At 45.7% G+C, this 19840-nt stretch overlaps 1 protein-coding gene across 1 annotated transcript in view; it reads right to left on the bottom strand.

The window, feature by feature from the left end:
* The window catches only part of CRYBG1 (crystallin beta-gamma domain containing 1), a 247783-nt gene that overhangs the window by 15084 nt on the left and 212859 nt on the right, over positions 1–19840 (bottom strand). Inside the window, exons 10-17 of the mRNA XM_030886739.2 lie at positions 16888–17014; positions 14673–14708; positions 13813–13970; positions 13203–13329; positions 12970–13115; positions 2711–2837; positions 2477–2509; positions 1404–1516 (exon numbers count right to left, since the gene is read on the bottom strand). Of these exons, the coding sequence (XP_030742599.1) occupies positions 1404–1516; positions 2477–2509; positions 2711–2837; positions 12970–13115; positions 13203–13329; positions 13813–13970; positions 14673–14708; positions 16888–17014 (867 nt within the window). The remainder of the gene's footprint in view (positions 1–1403; positions 1517–2476; positions 2510–2710; positions 2838–12969; positions 13116–13202; positions 13330–13812; positions 13971–14672; positions 14709–16887; positions 17015–19840) is intronic.

Raw genomic sequence — 19840 nt, 5'->3', positions numbered from 1 at the left:
TTTGTTTTGCTTTGCTTTAATCTCTCCTGGGTGATGCAAACAGGTAAGCACGCAGCTACTAACCAAAAGTTTGGTGGTTCGAACCCACCCAGACTTGCCTTCAGACAGGCAACTCATGATTGTTTATGTGAAAACACACACACACACACACACACACACACACAGCACGGAGTCGATTCTAACTGAGAGAGACCCTGCAGGGCAGGGTAGAACTGTCCCTGTGGGCCTCCAAGACTAACACTGTTTCCAGGAGTAGGCAGTTTCCCCATTCTCAAGTCAGTGTCCTTTGGTGGCGCAAATGTGTGCGCATGTTACCTTGAGGGTAGTGACTTGAACCCACCCAGCAGGTATGAGGATTGATCCTGGCAATCTGCCAAGGAAATCCCGTGGAGCTGAGCTCTGTGTGGCATTGCCATGACTCAGAATCCAGTCCCTGGCAGCTAACAGCAATTGGGTGGGGACTTCTCCAGGCTGAGGATGGAGCAGAGAACATTACTCTCACAGTTTATATTTTCACGAGGTGAGGAGGTGAGACATTAAAGAATAAATAGAACCTGGGTTGGGCAGGAGGTACGTGCTAATAAAGGGTGAAGCTTTCTTAAAGTTAGGTTCCTATCTGGAAGCAATGCTAAAGGGCATGTGATTGAGTTATTTAGATGGTAAAGAACTCTGATTCCAGGTGGTATTTTACTATAACTATCATTGAAATTAAAGTCTCATTCAATAGACTGTGTTCCGATGGCTTCTCCAGTTCACTGGACCTCCCATAAATCGCCCTTCAGTTTGCAGCGTGCGCTAGGAGCTCACTGCCTTTCCCCACCTAAATGCTCAGAAGGGGCTTCACAACCCGATCCCACCCTTCCTGCCTACCCTTGCTTCCCCTCTACCCAGAACAAAGGCAGACCCCACCACCACCACCAGAGAGGCTGGCGTGCTCACTGAGCAGCAAACACACAGGGTGTCTGTCCTGCAGCCACACTTTCCGTCATGTTCCTGTCACCCGGAATGTCTGTCCTACTCCAATCTACCTAGAAGAACAGCTGCTTTGGCAGGGGCCACAGAGATGATCTGTGACCGGAACAGGTCCAGAGAGAGTAATGGGATTGGAGTGGGACAGCTACTTCGTAGCAGACAAAACTAGAGGCTGGTGTGAATTCCGTTACATCCGACGCCCCCAGCCCACCACGGGCCCTGTGTCCTCGGCACGCAGAGGCTGCACCACGTGCTGATTTTCTAGCAGGGGTTGCTAATTAGGAAGGTGCTTACCAAACAAAGTTCATGAGAAAAGAATGGAATTAGAAGAAAACAGAATTTTCCCCATGAACTTTTCGAAACGCCCTTGTAATTCCTGATGCGCGAATTTTATATTCCCTCACCAAATGTGTTCTCTGTTGGCCACATACCTGCCTCCTAAAACTCTACACGATTTCGCAGAAAATGAGTCATCAATTTGATTTGTCGTTTCTTCAAACTGTTGGCTGCAACCTTGAAACTGTGCTTCTGAAAACAAGTGAATCTTTGAAAAAATAAAGAAACATGTAAAATTATTTTCCCAAACACGTGAACCCTATCGGACTTTAAAATAATGGCCCAAGCACGACCCAGTTGCTAACTCTTGTCACAGTAAACTGTTGTGCATTTTTAAAAGCCTTTAATTTTCTATTTCTACCTTAATGATGAGCCAGGAGCATGTTGGCTGCATCATTCGGAGACATCAAAGGACCATGCAGCAGTGGGAAGCTCACCTGTGCTTCCACCACCGTGTTGTCCTAATCAGTGAGAATTGTAAAGCTTTGCTGTGGGTCCTAGTAATTGTTCATCATTAACAATAAACGATGCTCTGAAAACACATAACAGAGTTTCTCTCCCTTTCAATGGAGGATACTTGCTGACTTACTGGAATCTTTACTGGATGCAGAAAGATTTGCCAATAAAGGAGAAGACAGCAGGGTTTGCGCCTCTGTAATTAGAGCTGTCTGAACACTTCCATTAAAAAGCCCAAATAAAATCTGTGACACTTCAGTTGATATAGAGAGCATTCAAAAGGCTGGAGAGGGAGACCACATAGAAACGCATGTCTAATGCAGTCACCACAAATACGAAGATTCATTATACTATTAAACACAATGCCTTTGTGCTGCTGTGTAATGTACTAGTCTCAGTGCATGCGTATAAACAGCTTCAATGGAACGACATGAAACGCAGCCCTACTTCATAATAGCATCCTATAACCAATATTTAGACACGGGCCAAAATGCTATTGATTCAGTTTAGAGTAAATTTAAACCTTATTTTAAATATATATTTATGCTCTCACACATAAAAGTGGGTGAAATTAGCAAATACTCCAAATATCTGACATTTCACACGTACAATTTTACCTTTTAAGTGGAAGGCTCTTGATTATAACAAACTTATTTTTTAATTTTTGTGGGGATTTTTTTGGTGATTAAAAAAAAATTTTTTTTTAAGTTACCTGATTTCGTCTCCTTGGGCCAGCAAATGAATCCTAGAGGTTTTTGGTTTTTTTAAAGAAAGAGAAATAGAAATGAGTAGAATTTTGAGCAAGTCTTTTCTTCCAAATTGTCAACAATTACTATTAAGCAGACTCAGAATACACCCACAGTAATCACTATTCTATAACCAGGAACACATATTAAGGAAATCTACAATTCAGTTAATTATCCTCCTACAAAAAATTTTCACTTACCAAACATATGGGTTGAAGAGAAGAGATCTTACAATTTTTGCCTCCCCAGTCCTCGAAGCTGGTGTACAAGCCTTTATCCAGTACGTACTGTTCTCCCGTGAAGTCAGGATTCTCATACGCTACCCAGCTACCGAAATAAAAACAGGGACTGCTTATACTTCATATGTCTGACATAAAAGAGTATCTGACACATTCGGGTAAATACGATCATCCAGAAACTTTTCTTTATCTTGCTAATGGTAGTCTTAATACTTTGTCTGGTTCTCTATTGATATTTCAAGAGCATCTCTATATCAATGACTACTTAAAATGGTCACCAAAACAATGTCTTTTCAGGAACTATTTGGGGTTCCTGTTTTCCTTATCTGATTTGATAAGAAATAGTTACAATGGGGATGCCTATGTTTCTGATTCTATTCTAGAGGGTCAATTTCAATGTTTGAGAAAAGCATCCAAAAGTTCTGTTAATATGCAAACAGCAATTCTTTTTGTTACTGATGTTAAAATATGTTGGCAGAATGTGCTTACCAGAAACTCTATTACACAACAAACCACACTGGAAAAAATTAACATAAGAAAAGCTTACCCCCAAAAAAGTGAATCTAAGTAACTATAGTTTATTTAAAACACATTCTGAAATGACCCAATTATGTATTAAAGGTGAAAAGGGTAACAGTAAAAATCCCCAAAACAAATCTCTTTTGTAATGTTTTATCTTTTAAGTGACTTAAATTGAGAAAAAAAAGTCACAAAAATCAGCTTAATGATGCCATTTTCTATTCAACGTCTTTGAAATAAAAAAGCTTTTCAGTTCTAAAGTGTGTGAAAGATATTCCATATTTATTTTAACCCGTGGCCACGGACTTGATTCCAGCCCACAGCGGGTGCCTCTAAGGAAGAGCAAAGCTTCCGACAGGATTCCCAGGATAGAAACCCGGGCTGGAACCAAGTGCCACATCTTTCACCCTCACAACAGCTGGTGGGTTCGAACCACCCACCTTCAGGTTGGCAGTCAAGAGCTTTACGCACAGCACCACCTGGGCTCCTACACAATACTTCTCTCACTTCATTCACTGCTGGCCTGGTTCCTCGGAGCTTAAAGGGGCAGCCCCTCCAGGTCCGTGTTGACTAACTCCTGATGACTTCTGTGCAAAGGCCCAGTGCCGTGCCGTCCTCACTATCATGGCTTGTACCATTCCACTGTTGCAACCACTGTGTCAACCCATCTCGTGAGGATTTCCCTCTTTTATCAAGTGGGATGACCTTTTCCACAGACTGGGCCCTCCTACGTCCGAGACAAAGTCTTGCCAGCCTCAGTTCCAAACATTCCGGCTGTACTTCATCCCAGACAGCTTGGCTCATTCTTCTAACAATATTCTTTCTCAGAACCATAGCTCAAACGCACCCATTCTGCTGCACTCTCCCTTTCCCTGGGCCAGCTTTCATAGGCGCATGAGAAGACTGACTATAACGTGGTTTAGGTAAGGTGGACCTCTGTCCTCAAAGTGACATCACTGCCTTCAAAAAATACTTGCTCTTTTTGCCGAGTTGTCCAATGCAATATGTTGTGTGACGTTTTGACGGCTCCTTCCATGGTCACTGACCGGGCATCGCAGTAAAGTGAGCATTTTTGTTTTATGTCAGAGTGTAATCACTGCTTAAAGCTGCAGACTCTGATCACCAGGTGGTGCTTCAATTTCTGTTCACTTTCAGCAAGCAAGACTGTATCATCTATAAATGGAAGATTCTCAACGAGTCTTCCTGCAATCCTTGATGCCACATTCCTCATCATGTAGGCCGGCTTTTGGGATTTTGCTCAGCATACCAACTGATTTTAAGTATGGTAAAAGAAAACCCTGATGCACATCTGTCCTGATTTTAGACCATGCAACCTATCCCTGTTCTGCTCAAGTGACTGCCTCTTGTTATAGGTCCCAGATGAGCACAATTAAGTGTTCTGGATTAGCCCCCTTTTTGCTATGTTATCCACAATTTGTTATGACCCACACAGTCAAATATTTCTTACTACTGTTGTCGGAAGGTGCTGACAATCAGTTTCAACTTCTAGCAACCCTAGGTACAACAGGACTGAACCATCCTCACAATGGTGTGATCCCACTGTTGCAGCCACTGTGTCAACCCAGCTCTTCTGGAGTCTTCTCTTCGGAGGGCCTATCTTTGACCCAGCAGAATGTCTTTTTCTAGGACCTGGTCTCTCCTGAGAGCATTTCCGATTTTCTTTGATTCATACTTCACACCATTTCTTCTGATTTGGAAACACATCACTCCATTATTGAGGTCTGAGGCAAGAATTTGGTACTTTTCGAAATGCTTTCACATCATAAGTAAATGACTGCTATCCCAAGGTCATGGAATTGGTGGTTGCTGGGCTTTGGTTTGGCTCTCTTGCCTTGAGGCTGCCAATGAATGCTGCCTCAAGATGACTGTACATTGACTGTTTTAATGCTCTTCTTGCTTTCTTACGACATGCGTCCGTCTGGGAGGTAGGGCTCAGCCTTTGTGAATGAGGGTTAAAAGTTTTACCCTATCACCACCCCCTAGTGTTCCGTCATTCTGTCACTTGAGAGTTTAATTTGTACATGTCAACAATTCATGTATTGTGGTCTGAAAAGCAGGCAAGAAATTTGTATAATTTCCTTTTCTCACTGTTTTAAATTCTGCACCATTGACTAAATTGACACCATACGTAGAATTACCTCATGCCCCAGAGGGATGATTTCTGATGTTCTCTATCATAAAATGATGGTGTCCCCAAAGTGAACCACGAGGCATCTTTAAAGTACTGAAAAGCAAGGATGTTGCTTTGAGGGCTAAGGTGTGCCTGATTCAAGGACTGAACTGCCTCATATGCATGTGAAAGTTGGACACTGAATAAATGAGACCAAATAAGATCTATGCATGTAAATTGTGGTGCTGGAGAAGAATATTGAGAATACCATGGACTGCTAAAAGGAAAAACCAACATGTCTTGGGAGAAATGCAGCCAGGGTGCTTCTTGGAGGTGAGGATGTGAGACTTTGTCTCGTGCACTTGGACATGGCAGGAGAGACTAATCCCCAGAGAAGGACATTACGTTTTATGGAGTCGATTGCAGTGAGGAGGAAGGGCCTCAAGGAGATGGACTCACAGTACAATGGGCTCCAGCACAGGGACAGCTGTGAGGATGCTGCGGGACTGGTTGCCGTGAGAGATATAAAACCATAGATGCATGAATGGACTTGGGGCTCGCACTGAATTCTAGCCCCAACTTAAGAACAGTTCGTTCTTAGGATAAAGTTCTACTCAATACCTGCCCTTGTGAAGATATGGGTGCTATAGCAATGTGTGCTGAAGAAACCAGATGGTGCCTGGCTATCAGAAAGAACAGCGTCTAGGGTCCTAAAGGTTTGTCTTCAAACAAGCAACCATGTAAGTAAAGTGTCAGCTAAATCCATAGAAGCAGCACACCAGCCTATAAATTACAATTACAATCCAAGGATTGCAAAGAATAAAATCCAAATCTAAAGGAGAGAATGATATCAGAACTTAAATTCTGAACGCCTGATTTGCAAAAGGCTATGTATGACAGTAGGAACCCAATATCCATTTGCAGGATTCACATGGATTAAGCTTCCTGGGCATCCCCTCTGACCACAGTCCAGGGAGAAGAAGAGCCTTGCTAGCAAAGAGCACTATGAAGTCGATTATGGCCTGTAACTAGGCTAAGATGTGACACTTTATCATGATCTGCCTTTTGACCCATTTTAAAGATATTTTAGTTTTTAATTTTTTTGCTTTCTTTTCAATTGATTTTTTTCTCTGTCTAGTTCTTACTTTGTTTGTTTGCTCAGTTTGTGCTTTGTATGATTTTTTTGTATATGAAGTCCAGGATTAGTAAATCTATAAAGACAGTCACTGGATTAATAATTACCTAGGGGCATGGCAGGGAAGGCTAAGGGAAGTTAGGTGCTGACAATGAACAGTACGGGAAGAAAATGTTCTGAGATTGATTGTGGTGATGACTGCCGAACTCTTCTCAATATGACCAAATGATGAAATTCTCTGATATGGGAATTCTATGTCAATAAAACTATTTTAATGAAATGCTTTCATGTCTATTGTTGTGTTTATTGACCCAAAGAGGAACCAATGTTCCCATTTGAAAGACTAGAAAGCCTAAAGATACAAAATAATGAACTCTGAATCCATTTATTCAACCAACCACTGAGTTTACCAGGTACTAGGAACTAGACTGTCACCAGGAATATAAAAATAAAGAAGGCCAGGTCCCTGGCCTCAACACCCACCCCACCCCCCTTGGGCAGACTGTGTCTCCCTGGGTGCAGGGCCATGTCTCAGGGCACACCTGACCTCAGCCTCACAGGAGTCAGCCTGGGGCTGATGGCAATGGTGCCCCTCTCCCCTCTGTGGGATCAGAGGAGATCAGGTGCCCCCCCTCGGGCACACATTACAAAAGGAAACACAGCAACCCTGAAGCTGGCAGGGCCCTCTGTGGGGAGGAGAAACTACCCTATCAAGAAAATCTAAGCCACCAAGTGTCCCTGGCTGGGCTCTGGGTCTGTAACACAGAGAGAAGAACAGTTTGCTTAAAGGCCTTTTTGTTTGTTTGAAGTTAAGGTTGGTGGGGACATGAGCACGTCTAAGAGGAAGGTGACAACCCTGTGAGGACAGAGAGACCAAGAGTTAACAAGCCAGCAAACCCTGGAGTTTTCGCCCTGTTTGTTTTGTTACTTCAAAATAAGATATGTGCAGTGTGCATAGGAATTTGTTCACAGTTGGGATTTTTTTCAACTAGAGTCTGAACTGGCCCGTTTAAAAGGTTTGAGGACCTCTGCACTAGAGTCGAGCCTCGATGAGCAGGGCCGCCGCCGCCACTGCTCCGCAGGAGGAAGATCGGGCCGTTTGCTTCCACTGAGATCCTCGCAGCGGTTCTCCACCTTCCTGGTGCCACGACCCTTTCCTACAGTGCCTCATGTGGTGGTGACCCCCAACCATAACATTATTTTCGTTGCTACTTCATCACTGTCATTTTGCTACTGTTGTGAATCGGCTGACTCCTGTGATAGGATTGTTCGACCCCCAAAAGGGTCACGACCCACAGGCTGAGAACTGCTGCTCGGTAAGGTCCCTATGAATCAGAATGGACTCAATGCAGTGAGCTTGGCATTTTTTGAAACAAGTCTGAATACCGCATTTCCCTACAGAACTAACAACCAAATAAAATGAAAATGATATAATTTGTCGGTGAATACACAACACACGTGACCTAATCCACTTGCCATTCTTTGAATGACTGGTTGTGTGGAGAGTAGGAAGGTGGTGAGGAGAAGCGGAGGGAACAAATCCCAGGATAGATCAGAGTTGTTCTTGTCTCTCTATGATCTCCTGAGATCTGGGACTAAAAGCCTTCACTGGGCGGCTTGCTTAACTGGCTTCCGCACACAAGGCGGGATGGGTGGTATACAACGAAGAACAGGTCCCAGGTGAGTGGGGCAAGGGCTCAGATGTTAGAGGTTGCAGTACAAACTGGCTCTTATGTGGAGGAAAAAAGTGAAAAGGATTTTAAACAATTGGGCTTTCACTTCCCGTAAACAGTTACAGTCTTGGAAAGGGGGGTGGGGACGGTCAGGATGAGTCAGCGTTGACTCAATGGCAGTGAGTTTGGCGCTTGGATTTAAGTTTGTAAAAAATGTCAAGTAATCGAGCATGAGTACAGCACAGAATAAGAAAATGCTAAGGACGGCCGTGGATAAAGAAATTCCTTTTGATGCACCAATTTAAAAGCACAAAAAAAGGAAGTTTATTCTCCAAATCTCCGTGAGCATCTTCTGGAGGTCGCTCTCTGGGTCAGAGATGATAATACGTTTAGGCAGACCCACTGCCAGTGAGCAGATCTGACTCACAGTGACCCTACGGAACAGGGTACAGGGCTCCCCAGGCTGCCACCTGGACGGAAAAGCAGTAAAGCTTCCCCTGTGGACCAGCGGGTGGGTTCAAATCACCATCCTTCCGGTTAGTGGTTGAGCCAGGGCCCCACCACAGCTCTTTAATGACAAGTTTAGTACCCAGGGCATTCGCTGTGTGATGGTAAGCTTCCAGGGTGAGGCTCCCACAGGACAAGAATTACAAACGGTTTTGTTTTGTTTTCTCTCTTATGAATTGGAATTCCAGAGGAAGAAGTGAGGTTCCAAACAAAACTGCTTGCCTACCAACAAGAATAAAAACTCACTGCCATCACGTCACGATGCCAACCCATAGCAGGCCTCAAGGGCAGCGGAGAGCCGCCCGTGTGAAGCTCCCGAGACCGTCACTGGACAGGGGTGGAAACCCATCTTTCCTCTGCAGGGCTGGCTGGTGATTTCCAACTGCTGGCCTTTCCGGTAGCAGCCCAACACCTAACCACTCCGCCACCAGGGCTCCGACCAGTAGGAACACAGCCATGAAAGCGAAAATGATTGTTATGTGGAACTATACACTCATCTCCTTTCCTATCTTGAACGCTTACACTCATCCGTCTTTCAAGGACTCTTCCACAAACTCATCCCTGGCCCAGACTGGCCATTCATCTTTCCCTGGGCAGATTCCCAAAGCATTGCATCCCCATCTCTTTTGTAGTAATACTGATGCATTATATGAATATTGCAACTCCTTTCTTGGAGGACATCATATAATGCTTTGCACATAATAGGCCTCAATAACTATTTGCCAAATGACTAACTGGATAAAACCTGCTGAAGCACCTGGCCCTGATAAAACACAGAAGCCACAGTCACTGGGCACGACGAATTTAAAGGGAAGTGATATGTGTGCACGACACCCTGCAACTTCCTCTCTCTCCTCCCCCACCCAGCGCCAGCTACTGCTATGCCCAGAAAGAAGCCAAGGCAGGAAATGCAACTAGAAATGACTCAAAACAGAAATATGCACAGGCAGTACTTTCTTAAGGGAACTGATTTCCAGTGGGAATCAGAGAAGGGGATCAACTCAGGCTGAGGGCCCAGTAACTCTGCCTTTTCTAACTGCATAATCTACATAGAGTCGGAGGGACTCTACCACCGGGCATGCTATTGCTTCCTCTCCTAGGACGGATGGCTGGGCTCTGACTAATGGTGCCAACACACAGGGCGAGTTTCAAAATGTACAAGTGTTTCACCAGACGGAGTTGGTCACTGTTTTTTATTTCCTACATGCTTAACTTTAAAAGCAGTCCACAGTCATGCAGAACCACACAGCATTTCAGATACCTCTGCCATACCCTAATTTTTGTGGGCAGCGAATGCTGATTCTAAAATGCTGTGGGTGAGGGGGGGGGGCAGGGGCACAACAGGACCAAGATGGGGCATTTCCTACTAAGAATGGGAGACAAAGTCACATATGTCAATCTGCCAAGACCATGATACACACACAATGGCCTATAGAAAGAACTTGGTGGACAAGTGTGGGGGGAGGTCAGATGCACAGGCATTCCCTCCCCTGAAGGCAATCAGTTGCCAGACTGCTGTCTCATCCCACCACAGGTGGGCCTGCTCCCTGCCTCTGGGGACAATGGACAGGCTCCTGTAGAAGGAGTTTTCACCCTACTAATAATGATTCCTATGGAGACCCAGAGACCACCCCCTAGACCACCCTCTCATTGCTGTGTAACCTATAGTGCAGCCCCTCCCTGTGACGTATGTCTTTACCTGTAATAGTGGGCGGGCATGCCCCCAAAAGGTATATAGGCATGGGTCAGCAATAGAGAGCTCTCTGACTCTGAGCTCCTTGCTCCTCACTCCCTGGTCACTCCCCTCTCTTGTTCCCTTACCCTCCTTCCGTTCCCTCTCTCCACGTGGACCACCAAGCTGGGCTGAGGTGAGCAATGCTACCATGTAATTTGTCTGACTGTATTATTGTAATACCTCTCATGCTCTTGATGACTTTAATATAATACTTATATATCTCAACCGTACAATTGTGCATTACTGAATCCGAGTAGTAGTAATAGTAGTAGCAGCGGTGGGGGCTGGCCCCCCCTGGCCCCCCCCTCCCCCAAGCCACTTTTAATACTACAGACAAGACTAGCAGTAAAAGCATATAAAGACGTTGTCTCGAGCAGTCAAGGTGACAGTGAGAGGCCTCATAAAGCACAACAGGGCTGATGCTAGAATGATCCAAAGAGCCTACATTACTCATGACATCAAAAGCCTAACATCATTACAATCTTCAACAGCAGCAATGTCCCGTGGTTTCAGAGTTATCTGAAATTAGAACAGACATCACCTGATCAAAGAATAATAATATAACTCTTTCTAATACACTTCTGCTGTTTTATTGCACCTGTCCCTATGCCCACACCTTCGGATGATCCTGAGGAAGCACCCACCTTAGGCCTATCCACATGGCTCCATACCCTGTCTCAGTTCTAGGGATGGCACCCAAAGCAGGCATGGTCATCTCCCTGGTTACGGTGAGTCGTCAAGGCGTGTGGACCTCAAGCCAGCCTAGAGACGCAGTCAACCCTGGGCTCTTTCCATGGGAACCAGTGAGTTAGGAGAACAAAGGCCATATGCCACACAAACAAACCAAACAAACACAAACACCTGATGGACAGGACCTGCCAGAAGTAAGGGCAATAGTCAGGGAAGTCCAATCTAGAGAGAGAGAGACGTCCTATAGACAATGCTCCAGTCGTATATTCTGCTGGAAGCAAAACATCTTTTGTGATTTTTCAGTCACTCCAGGCCAGAAGTCCCATTTTCTAATTCTTAAGCCACCAGGCTGACCTGCAATCACCTGCAACCCAAAGCGTCTGTCTCGAGGGCCACACCCTCCACTAGAACTTGCGTTAGCATCAGTAAAGCACTTCGCCGCGGATCCGGCCGCGTCGATGGAATCATCTTGGTGTCAAGATAATGGGGAAACGGTACAGGAGTGAGTGTCGTCATGGGAACATCTAGTGAGCTGTTGCGCTGTCTGGGTGCCTCGTGTCGCCCTTGTTATTGCTGCTCATTGCCATCGCGTGGTTTCCGACCGAGCGGCCCAGTGTCCAACACACCAAGCACGGCTCCGCCCTGCACCCGCCTCACAGCCACGGCCGTGGCCCAGCCGTGCGCTTGCCCTGACCTCTGCAGAGCCACTCCACTGGGGGTCTTCCTTGTTTTTTGGTGACCCTCTCCTTTCCCAAACATGAGGTATCCCCCTTTCCAGGAGCGGGTCCCTCTGAATAACAGGTCCGAAGTACAGAGAGGAGGTCTTGCTGGGAGCACCTGGCTGCACTTCTTGCAAGACAACTTTGCTAATTCTTCTGGAAGTCCACGGTACTGTCAATATGCTTCATCAATATTGTCCCTCAAAGGCATCTCTTCTCTGATCGTCCTTATTCAGTCTCCAATTTTCACATGGATGAGGCAATTAAAAAAACCACAGCTTAAGTCCATTGGTACCTTAGTCCTCAAAGTGAAATCTTCACTCTTCAATACATTAGAGAGGACTTTGGCAGCAGAAATGCCCAATACAATAAATGTGTCTTTTCATTTCTTGACTCCTGCTTCTGTGAGCAGTGGCTGAAATGCTTGACTTGAGTCTTTTCTCCATCGACCAGATGCTCATTGGTCTAGTGTGCGGATTTCTGTTGTCCTTCCATCGAGGTATAATCCACACAATGAAGTCTGCAGTCTTCTTTGTCCTCACAAGTGTTTCCAGTCCTCCTCACTTTCAGCAAGCACGCTTTGTCATCTGCGTGTCTAAGTTGCGATGAGCTTTCCTCCAATCGTGAAGCCGAGTCCCTCTCGTACAGTCCAGCTTCTCAGAGTATTGCGCAGCGTGTACACCGAGTAAGTACGGTGATGGCATACAACAGTGACACTCATCTCTCCTGAGTGCACACCCACCGCCGTCTATATAGAGGTTCTCCGCGGACACAACGAATGTTCGGTAATTTCTACTCTCTGGAATGTGAAGTTGTTACTTCACAAAATTAAATGCTTCTGTAGAGTCAATTTTCTAATATTAGACTACAATTATTACTTGACCCCCATTCTAAGAAATTCCTGAGACCTTTGCATGCAGAGAGAAAGGGAACCTATGCGTTTCTATCATAACACCCAAGAAGCCTACAGGAGAAAGATATTTTAGGAAATATGGCGGCAGGGTGTGCCAAGTGCCTGTTTCACCACTGGGATATGTGTTATTAGCTAGCTTCTCAGTGTGAACACACGGCAAAATGAAACCCGGGGTTAAAATCCAATGACATCACTTACACGCCACTCAGAACGTTGATGGATTGTGTCTTTGCTCCATAGCCAGTCTCCTTTAAATTGGCAACGATCCCTAACACATCGATACTGGAACCTTTAGAGCCAAAGTTCTTATCACTGTACATTATCATGTGGGCATTGGAAAAATCCTGTGGCACAAAAGAAACATAATCCAAGGTTAGATACTCATTATCAAAAACCTCCAGTATTAAGCCCCTAGCTTTTCTTTAACTTACACCTAAGATAGGCCGTAGAGACTGAAGTTCTCCATTGTAGCCTCCCCACTCCTTCCAGTCCTGGTATTCTCCTTCTTCTAGCAGATACTGATGACCCGCGAATCCAGGCTTCTCGTAGGCAACCCAACTGCAACCGGAGAAAAGGAAGGAGTCAAAGTCTCCAACAGGGTGAGCCTTCTTCCTGTGCATTCATCAGTTTCATTAGCAGATACCAAAGGTCAGACATGAATTCACACGTTCAGACCACTGGGGTTCTTCTCTAAAATCTAAGAAGGTACGAGAAACACCAGTCTCTGAAGGGGGGCATGTATATGTACATTTAATAAGAAGTGATGGAAAAGAACTTCAGCAAGTCGGATCGATGCACTTACTTCAAACAGTAATTAAATAGTGCGTATTTTTGTCTACTTATAACAAGATTAATCTCAGCATACTCTTCTAAAGGAAAGGCGTTCAAAGATTTATAAAATAGATGACCTGGGCATGCTAAGAGAAAGTGGCCATTTACTAATGAACAATCCAAACCAGCCGCTTTCAGCCTGGTCCCAACGTGCTGAGCAGGACCTGGCTGTCGTCTCTAGTGGTTGGTGACCTGCACGCATCTACTCACATGCCTCTCAGCACTTTCATCGACCCCACTGATGTAAGCGGCAAACCATCATCTCCGGTCATTCCTCCCGCTTCGCCTCCTTCTGTGAGGAAGCTGTACATCTCTGTTTCCAGTTCCAGACATCTCCCTTCAAAGGAAGGCTTTTCATAGACAACCACCTACAACAGAAAGGAGCCACGCCAGCGGTTTGTCCGAGGCTAATTAAGTCAGTCACTTAAAACCACCAAGTTCTGGAACCTAAATATAAATGTTGTGAACTTATTTTTGTAATTGACTAAATAACATCTCAGAGAAAATAAATAAATCTGGCTCTTTTAAAAGCTACTGTGGTATAGTCCAAAGCCAATGTTCATAAAACACGTTTCTAGATATTTTTTGTACTATGTCTAGAGCTGATATTTAGGATTTTGTCTAGGCAAAAGTAAGTAACCAGAGGGTCCTGAAGCGGCCTGAAACAGGAAATGAACTAGTGTCTGACACAGATGGGAAGTGCAGGGATAGCAAAAAGGGCATTTAGGAGGAGGAGGATGTTTTTCTAGAAAAGAAAAGAAAAACCAATTAAAAATGTCCTGGCTAATTGACAGGTAGCAACAGACCCTACAGTTAGTAACTCCAACCACAAATTATGAACGGAGTCCCACACTGAGCCTTTTGAGCCATGGCAACGCATCCTGTTCGCGGTATTGACTGCCTGGCCGGTGGCACCTAGCTTGGGGTCTGCAGTGATGTCTGATGGAGGCTGCTACGTGAAGTCGGATGGACTCTATGGCAGCGGTCTGGTCCATGCAAAGTCACGAGAGCTTTACAGGGATAACGACGGGGGTGGGACTCAAACAAAACAGCTTATTTTTTCCTTTTACCTTTGGATCCGTAGGGAATTCAACTTTGCGGCCACCCTGAAAAGTAAAATAGCATAGGAAGAAAGTAAGTTCCCATTGATAAATCACCATTCTATCTTACCTACAACAGCTGGTGGGCGGTAAGCCATTGAGCTCAGAGGGAAATTACACTCAGGTTTGTGTGACCTCTGTGAGATGGTTTTCACCGGATGAACAATGCTGATGGGAGGCTGGTGGCATCCAACTGGGAGTCTCAGCGTCCTCTGACCTGCTTCATTTTTTGTTTTACTTTTATAATTCGGAAAATTTCTCATAAAAATCCATATTTCTCAACTGGACACCCCCTTACTGAAGGGTTGAGGGGAGGAGATGAGCCAATCAAGGTGCAGGGCAGCAACGATGAAACATATAACTTTCCTCTAGTTCTTAAATGCTTCCTCCCCCCCTCGCACACTATCATGATCCCAATTCTGCCTTGCAAATCTGGCTGGACCAGAGGATGTACATTGTACAGATAGCAACTGGAAACACAGGGAATGCAGGATAGATGACTCCTTCAGGACCAGTGGTGAGAGGGGCGATGCCTGGAGGGTGAAGGGAATGCGGGGTAGAAGGGGGAAACCAATTACAAGAATCTAGGTATTGCTTCCTCCCTGGGGGATGGACAGCAGAAAAGAGGGCGGAGGGAGACGGTGGACAGTGTAACTTATGACAAAACTATAACAATTTATGAATTATGAAGGGTTCATGAGGGAGGGGGGAGAGGGGAGGGAGGGGGGAAATGAACAACTGATATTAAGGGCTAAAGTAGAAAGCAAATGTTTTGAGAATGATGAGGGCAACAAATGTACATATGTGCTCGACACATGGATGTATGTATGGATTGTGATAAGAATTGTATGAGCCCCCAATAAAATAATTTTTAAAAAATCCGCATTTCTGGTTTCTCTTGACAAACGATCAAAGATCTGCCACCATTGTACCAAACCATCCGGAAGGGCACTTTCTGACCTGCACACCAGGCCCCGCCGTGGGGGTGGACACAAACTCTGGTTCCCAGTCAGCCTCACTCATCCCATGTTCTGCTCAGACCCCGGGGGCATTTGATTTTGCAACCTGCAGCCTACAAACCTGTTAAAGTTCACCCACGGTCACAATAAGATCTAGAGTGTTCTTGGAATACTTAGATAAACTATCTGAGGAGCTTGGAAATATTCCAAGGGATGAGACCATAAGGAGTTGTCCTAAAAAGATTCTATCATAAAACTCTGTTTATCCCCCTGCCCCTCCCAAGAAAAACTCACTAAAACTAAACCATAAAAATAGGATTATATGGAAATATTAAACAGGTCAAGAGTTAAAATTATCGGTGGGAAAATCAGAAGGCTATTTCCCCCAATATATCTTTAACAGCATTAGAACAGGTACAGTCACAAGGTGCTCAAATCCCCACCCCCACCCCACCGGGAGCCCTAATTGTAACGGAGTGTGGCCCGCACTGTCAGCAAGCAGTGCCCACACAGGTTAAGTTCCCCCTTTAGAAGCAGTCTTTTCCCAAGTGCCATAAACTTAATGGCTACATCAGTAAAAACCACGTTCAGAACCCACGACAAGGCTGACATACACTTGCTAACAAACCTTTGTTTTTTGAAAGTGGATTTAATTTTAGAGGGAAGAAATCTAAAAATAAGTTACATGAACACCAGCAAATTTAGGTCAAGTCGAGATAAAAAGCATGCCGCCTTCCTGATTTGCTTCCAACCAGCTCTGAAGGCAACCGAACAGTGCCGTTTGACAAGCTGTTTGTAGTAGCAGCTACTTCCTTCCTGCCTTGTACATGTGGTGAGCAGGCCCGGCCCTTCCCCACCCCTCCCACTCACCCTGGGAAGTGTCAACAGTGAACACTAAGGCTCAGGGCTGCCAAACCCAGAGGCTTGGCGATGTGCTTCTGAAAAGCCAACCACTGAGGTGATGGATTTCCTCCCCCTTTTCTCCGTGAGTCTTTAATTCTTCACTTACTAAACCTACGCGGGGCTGAAGCTTTGTGCGCACACCTGTCTCCTTAAGGTGGCACCTGTCTTGGAGGCAAAGGGCAGTGGCTTATCTGCCCTGGGATCAGTACCAGCTACTCTTTGAGGTGTCCACCCAGCAGGAGGTCCCACCTACGATTCAGGTTTGGTTTTGAGCAGTCAGCTGTGCTGCTCCACAGGCATACACAGCGTGGTTTCGTTTTTACCATCTTGAGAGGCCGCATGGATCCGATGTACGCTTCTTCGGTGCCCCAGAAGGATAAGTCGGGGTATTCGCCAGGCTCCAGGATGAAAGGGCTGCCTTGGAACCCGGGGTCTTCGTAGATGAGCCACCTAAATAAACATCCAGGAGGAAAGAAATGGAGACGACTCATCACTTCCTTCAGTGTCTGCTCCTCTCTGGTACCCAGGCCCTCTGACTATACTGGGACGCACAGGCCAGGATGTGGTGGGCATGATGTATGGTTAGTCTCGGTACTAGAGTGATGTTGCACAAAACAGGAATAAGCCACCATCTGCCTTTCTACTTGATTTTCTACTTTTCCCTTTGGTTGGCTTTGTCTACTTGTTTACTGTGTCATTAATGGAGTCTAAGTGGAAAAGTCTGCCTTTCTTCCAGGTCATTAATGTATTCATTAAAGCAGTTTCCTCAAGGTGACTTCCTCCCCTCCATACGGAGCCCATGTTCCAGCACAGATTGTACTCAGTTTTCAATGGCTGTGATCTTAGTACACTGTGTGTATTGAGCGGTCCTCACTAGGAAACCTTAAGCTTTGCTTTCAAAAGGTCAACGCCTCATTTGTAATCAAAGAATAGGGTGTTCCACCTAATCACTTGTCACAGTGTTAAAAAAAAAAGTAATAAAATAATAAAAAAACAGAGCCAGCATCTACACAGTACCCGTAAAGAATGCCACCCAGAATTTCACCTGGATCCACCACAGTGTTGTGGGGAAGGAAAGTTACTCTCCCTACTTTATAGACTAAGCAAAGTACAGCGCCCAAACCACCCAGCTGGAAGCACACACCAGGGCAGGCTCCTCATGATGGGGATGGCAGGTCTATCACGGCGAGCTCACCCACAGAGTTCTCTCTTTTCAGAGTGAGTCAGGACCACCACTTCCAGCCTTAAGGTACGATGGTGTGTCTGGGCCTTGAAAGGTCTGTCAGGACGCTTGTTTCCAGGCTACAGAGCTTTCTGGGTTTTTTAGCTGTCACTTCTGCTGTGGTCAAAGGTCCCACAAAGCTGCTCCCAACGCCCCCACAACCACTGTGCTAGTAGGTGTCACGGAGACGGTTCTGACTCATACAACAGAACAAAACACTGCCTGGTCCCGCACCGTCCTCACAATTGTCCCGTTATTATAGACACTGTCAGTCCACGCCGTCAAAGGTCTTCCTCTTTTTTGCGCATCATGATGTCCTCCTTTGGAGCTAACCTCTCAATGACGTGACCATCGTGCAAGGGACAAGTCTCCCCATCCTTGCTCCTGAGCAGCATTCTAGTTTTATTTCCTCCAAGAAAGATTTGTCTGCTCTTCGGCAGTCCATGGCACTTTTACTCTTCTTCACCAACACCAGAATCCAAGTGCATCAGTTTTCCTTACCCATTGTCCAGATTCCGTGTATATATATGAGGCAACGGAAAATACTCTTTCGTGGATCAGGCGTATCTTCGTCTCCAAAGTGGCATCTTTGCTCTTGAACACTTAAAAGAGGGCTTGTGTGGCAGGTTTGTGTCAATGCAGTAGGTCCGGTTTCCAGACTGCTGTTTTCAGGAGCACATATTGTGGATCCAAGAAAAATGAAATCCCGGACAACTTCAATAGCATTGCTTCCGGCATCATAGCAACATGCAAGCCACCAGACTACAACCACTGATCATGCCTCTTAGAACTATCTCTAAAGACGGTGCAAAGCTTCCTTATAAATTCCTTAGTTCCGGTGAGGTTCTGGGAAGGTGAGGTTGGTGGAGAAATGACTTGCACAGTAAGGAGATGTTAACGTACCCCTTTGTAAACAAGTACAGGACCCTTGGTGATTAATGCCTTACTGTCTCCAGTGCTTTGTTAGTCTTGCTAGAACTGCCCGCATTGTCCTCTACCACGTCCCCAGGACACTGCTGGACGGCTGCAAACACAACCTTTCAGTAGCAAAATGGGTGTGAGGGCTTCTCTCGTGTTCCTCATTTTGAGCCAAGGACACATGCTGGGTGATATTTTTGTTAAAGATCCCCTATAGAAATCCGTAACTTCTAAAGCCAACTATACAGGGCGTAACAACTGGAGTCCTACCAAAAATATGTGAGCACAGGCAAAGAAAAGGAATGGGGGGGGAGGGGCTGTGGGGGGCGCATGGATGAGCCTGCTGAATGTGCCCCCGATGCTGGGAGCTGGCTGCAGGAGCTGAGGGAAAGGATCAGGCGGAGACAGGAGGGAGGGGAGAAGGTGCTGGGAAGGTTCCCTTTCTTCATCTGGGTGATGCTGACACATGGCTCACTCTGTCACCTGCACTCCGGGTGGCCAGTTCGGACGGTGCGTTGCGTGTACCTTATCTTAGAGATGTTATACTTCAACAACAAATGAAGGAAATAAAGAGGCTTACCTCTTAAATATCATCTCTACCCTTAAACCCCAAGGAAACGGGCAAACTTGGGGGTGACTTTAAACTTCCTTACACTTTAAGCAGGGAAATGGACGGTGCAATGCATGCTCTCTGGGGCACAAAGTCATCCCGGCAGGCTGTACTTGAAGGGGACTTTGTGCTCTACCACAAGAATGGCAGCTCGGTCATAAGTGGTCCGGCCGGGCTAACGACTTGAGGGCCCCGAGGCCTGATGTCTTCACAAGTGAGCAGGCTGACCATGTCTCACGCAGGAGGGAAGGTGGCTCCTGACAAGGGGGCGGGAGATGGAGAGGATGCTGACAGAGGTACCCTTCCCATGAAATCTCTCCTGCTCGGATTTGAGTTCTGAGGGGCTCTTTTGTTGAAGGCCATTAAGACTCTCAGCCTTGAAACAGCTGAAGTCACGACCCAGGTGTCAATATCTGCTATTTGCTTCTGCGGCTTGACATTGAGACTAAGAAGAAGAACAAGGATGTATGTGAGTTCTGGGAAATCAGGATGGTTAATTTTCTCAAGGATGCTTGGTTTGGAAAAA

This window comes from Echinops telfairi, unplaced genomic scaffold (genome assembly GCF_000313985.2).
Source record: "Echinops telfairi isolate 266 unplaced genomic scaffold, ASM31398v2 ScPeMD7_3533;HRSCAF=4204_0, whole genome shotgun sequence".
In the NCBI taxonomy this organism is placed as follows: domain Eukaryota; kingdom Metazoa; phylum Chordata; class Mammalia; order Afrosoricida; family Tenrecidae; genus Echinops; species Echinops telfairi.
Note: the sequence above shows the minus strand (reverse complement) of the source record. Positions and strands in the feature narration are given on the sequence as shown.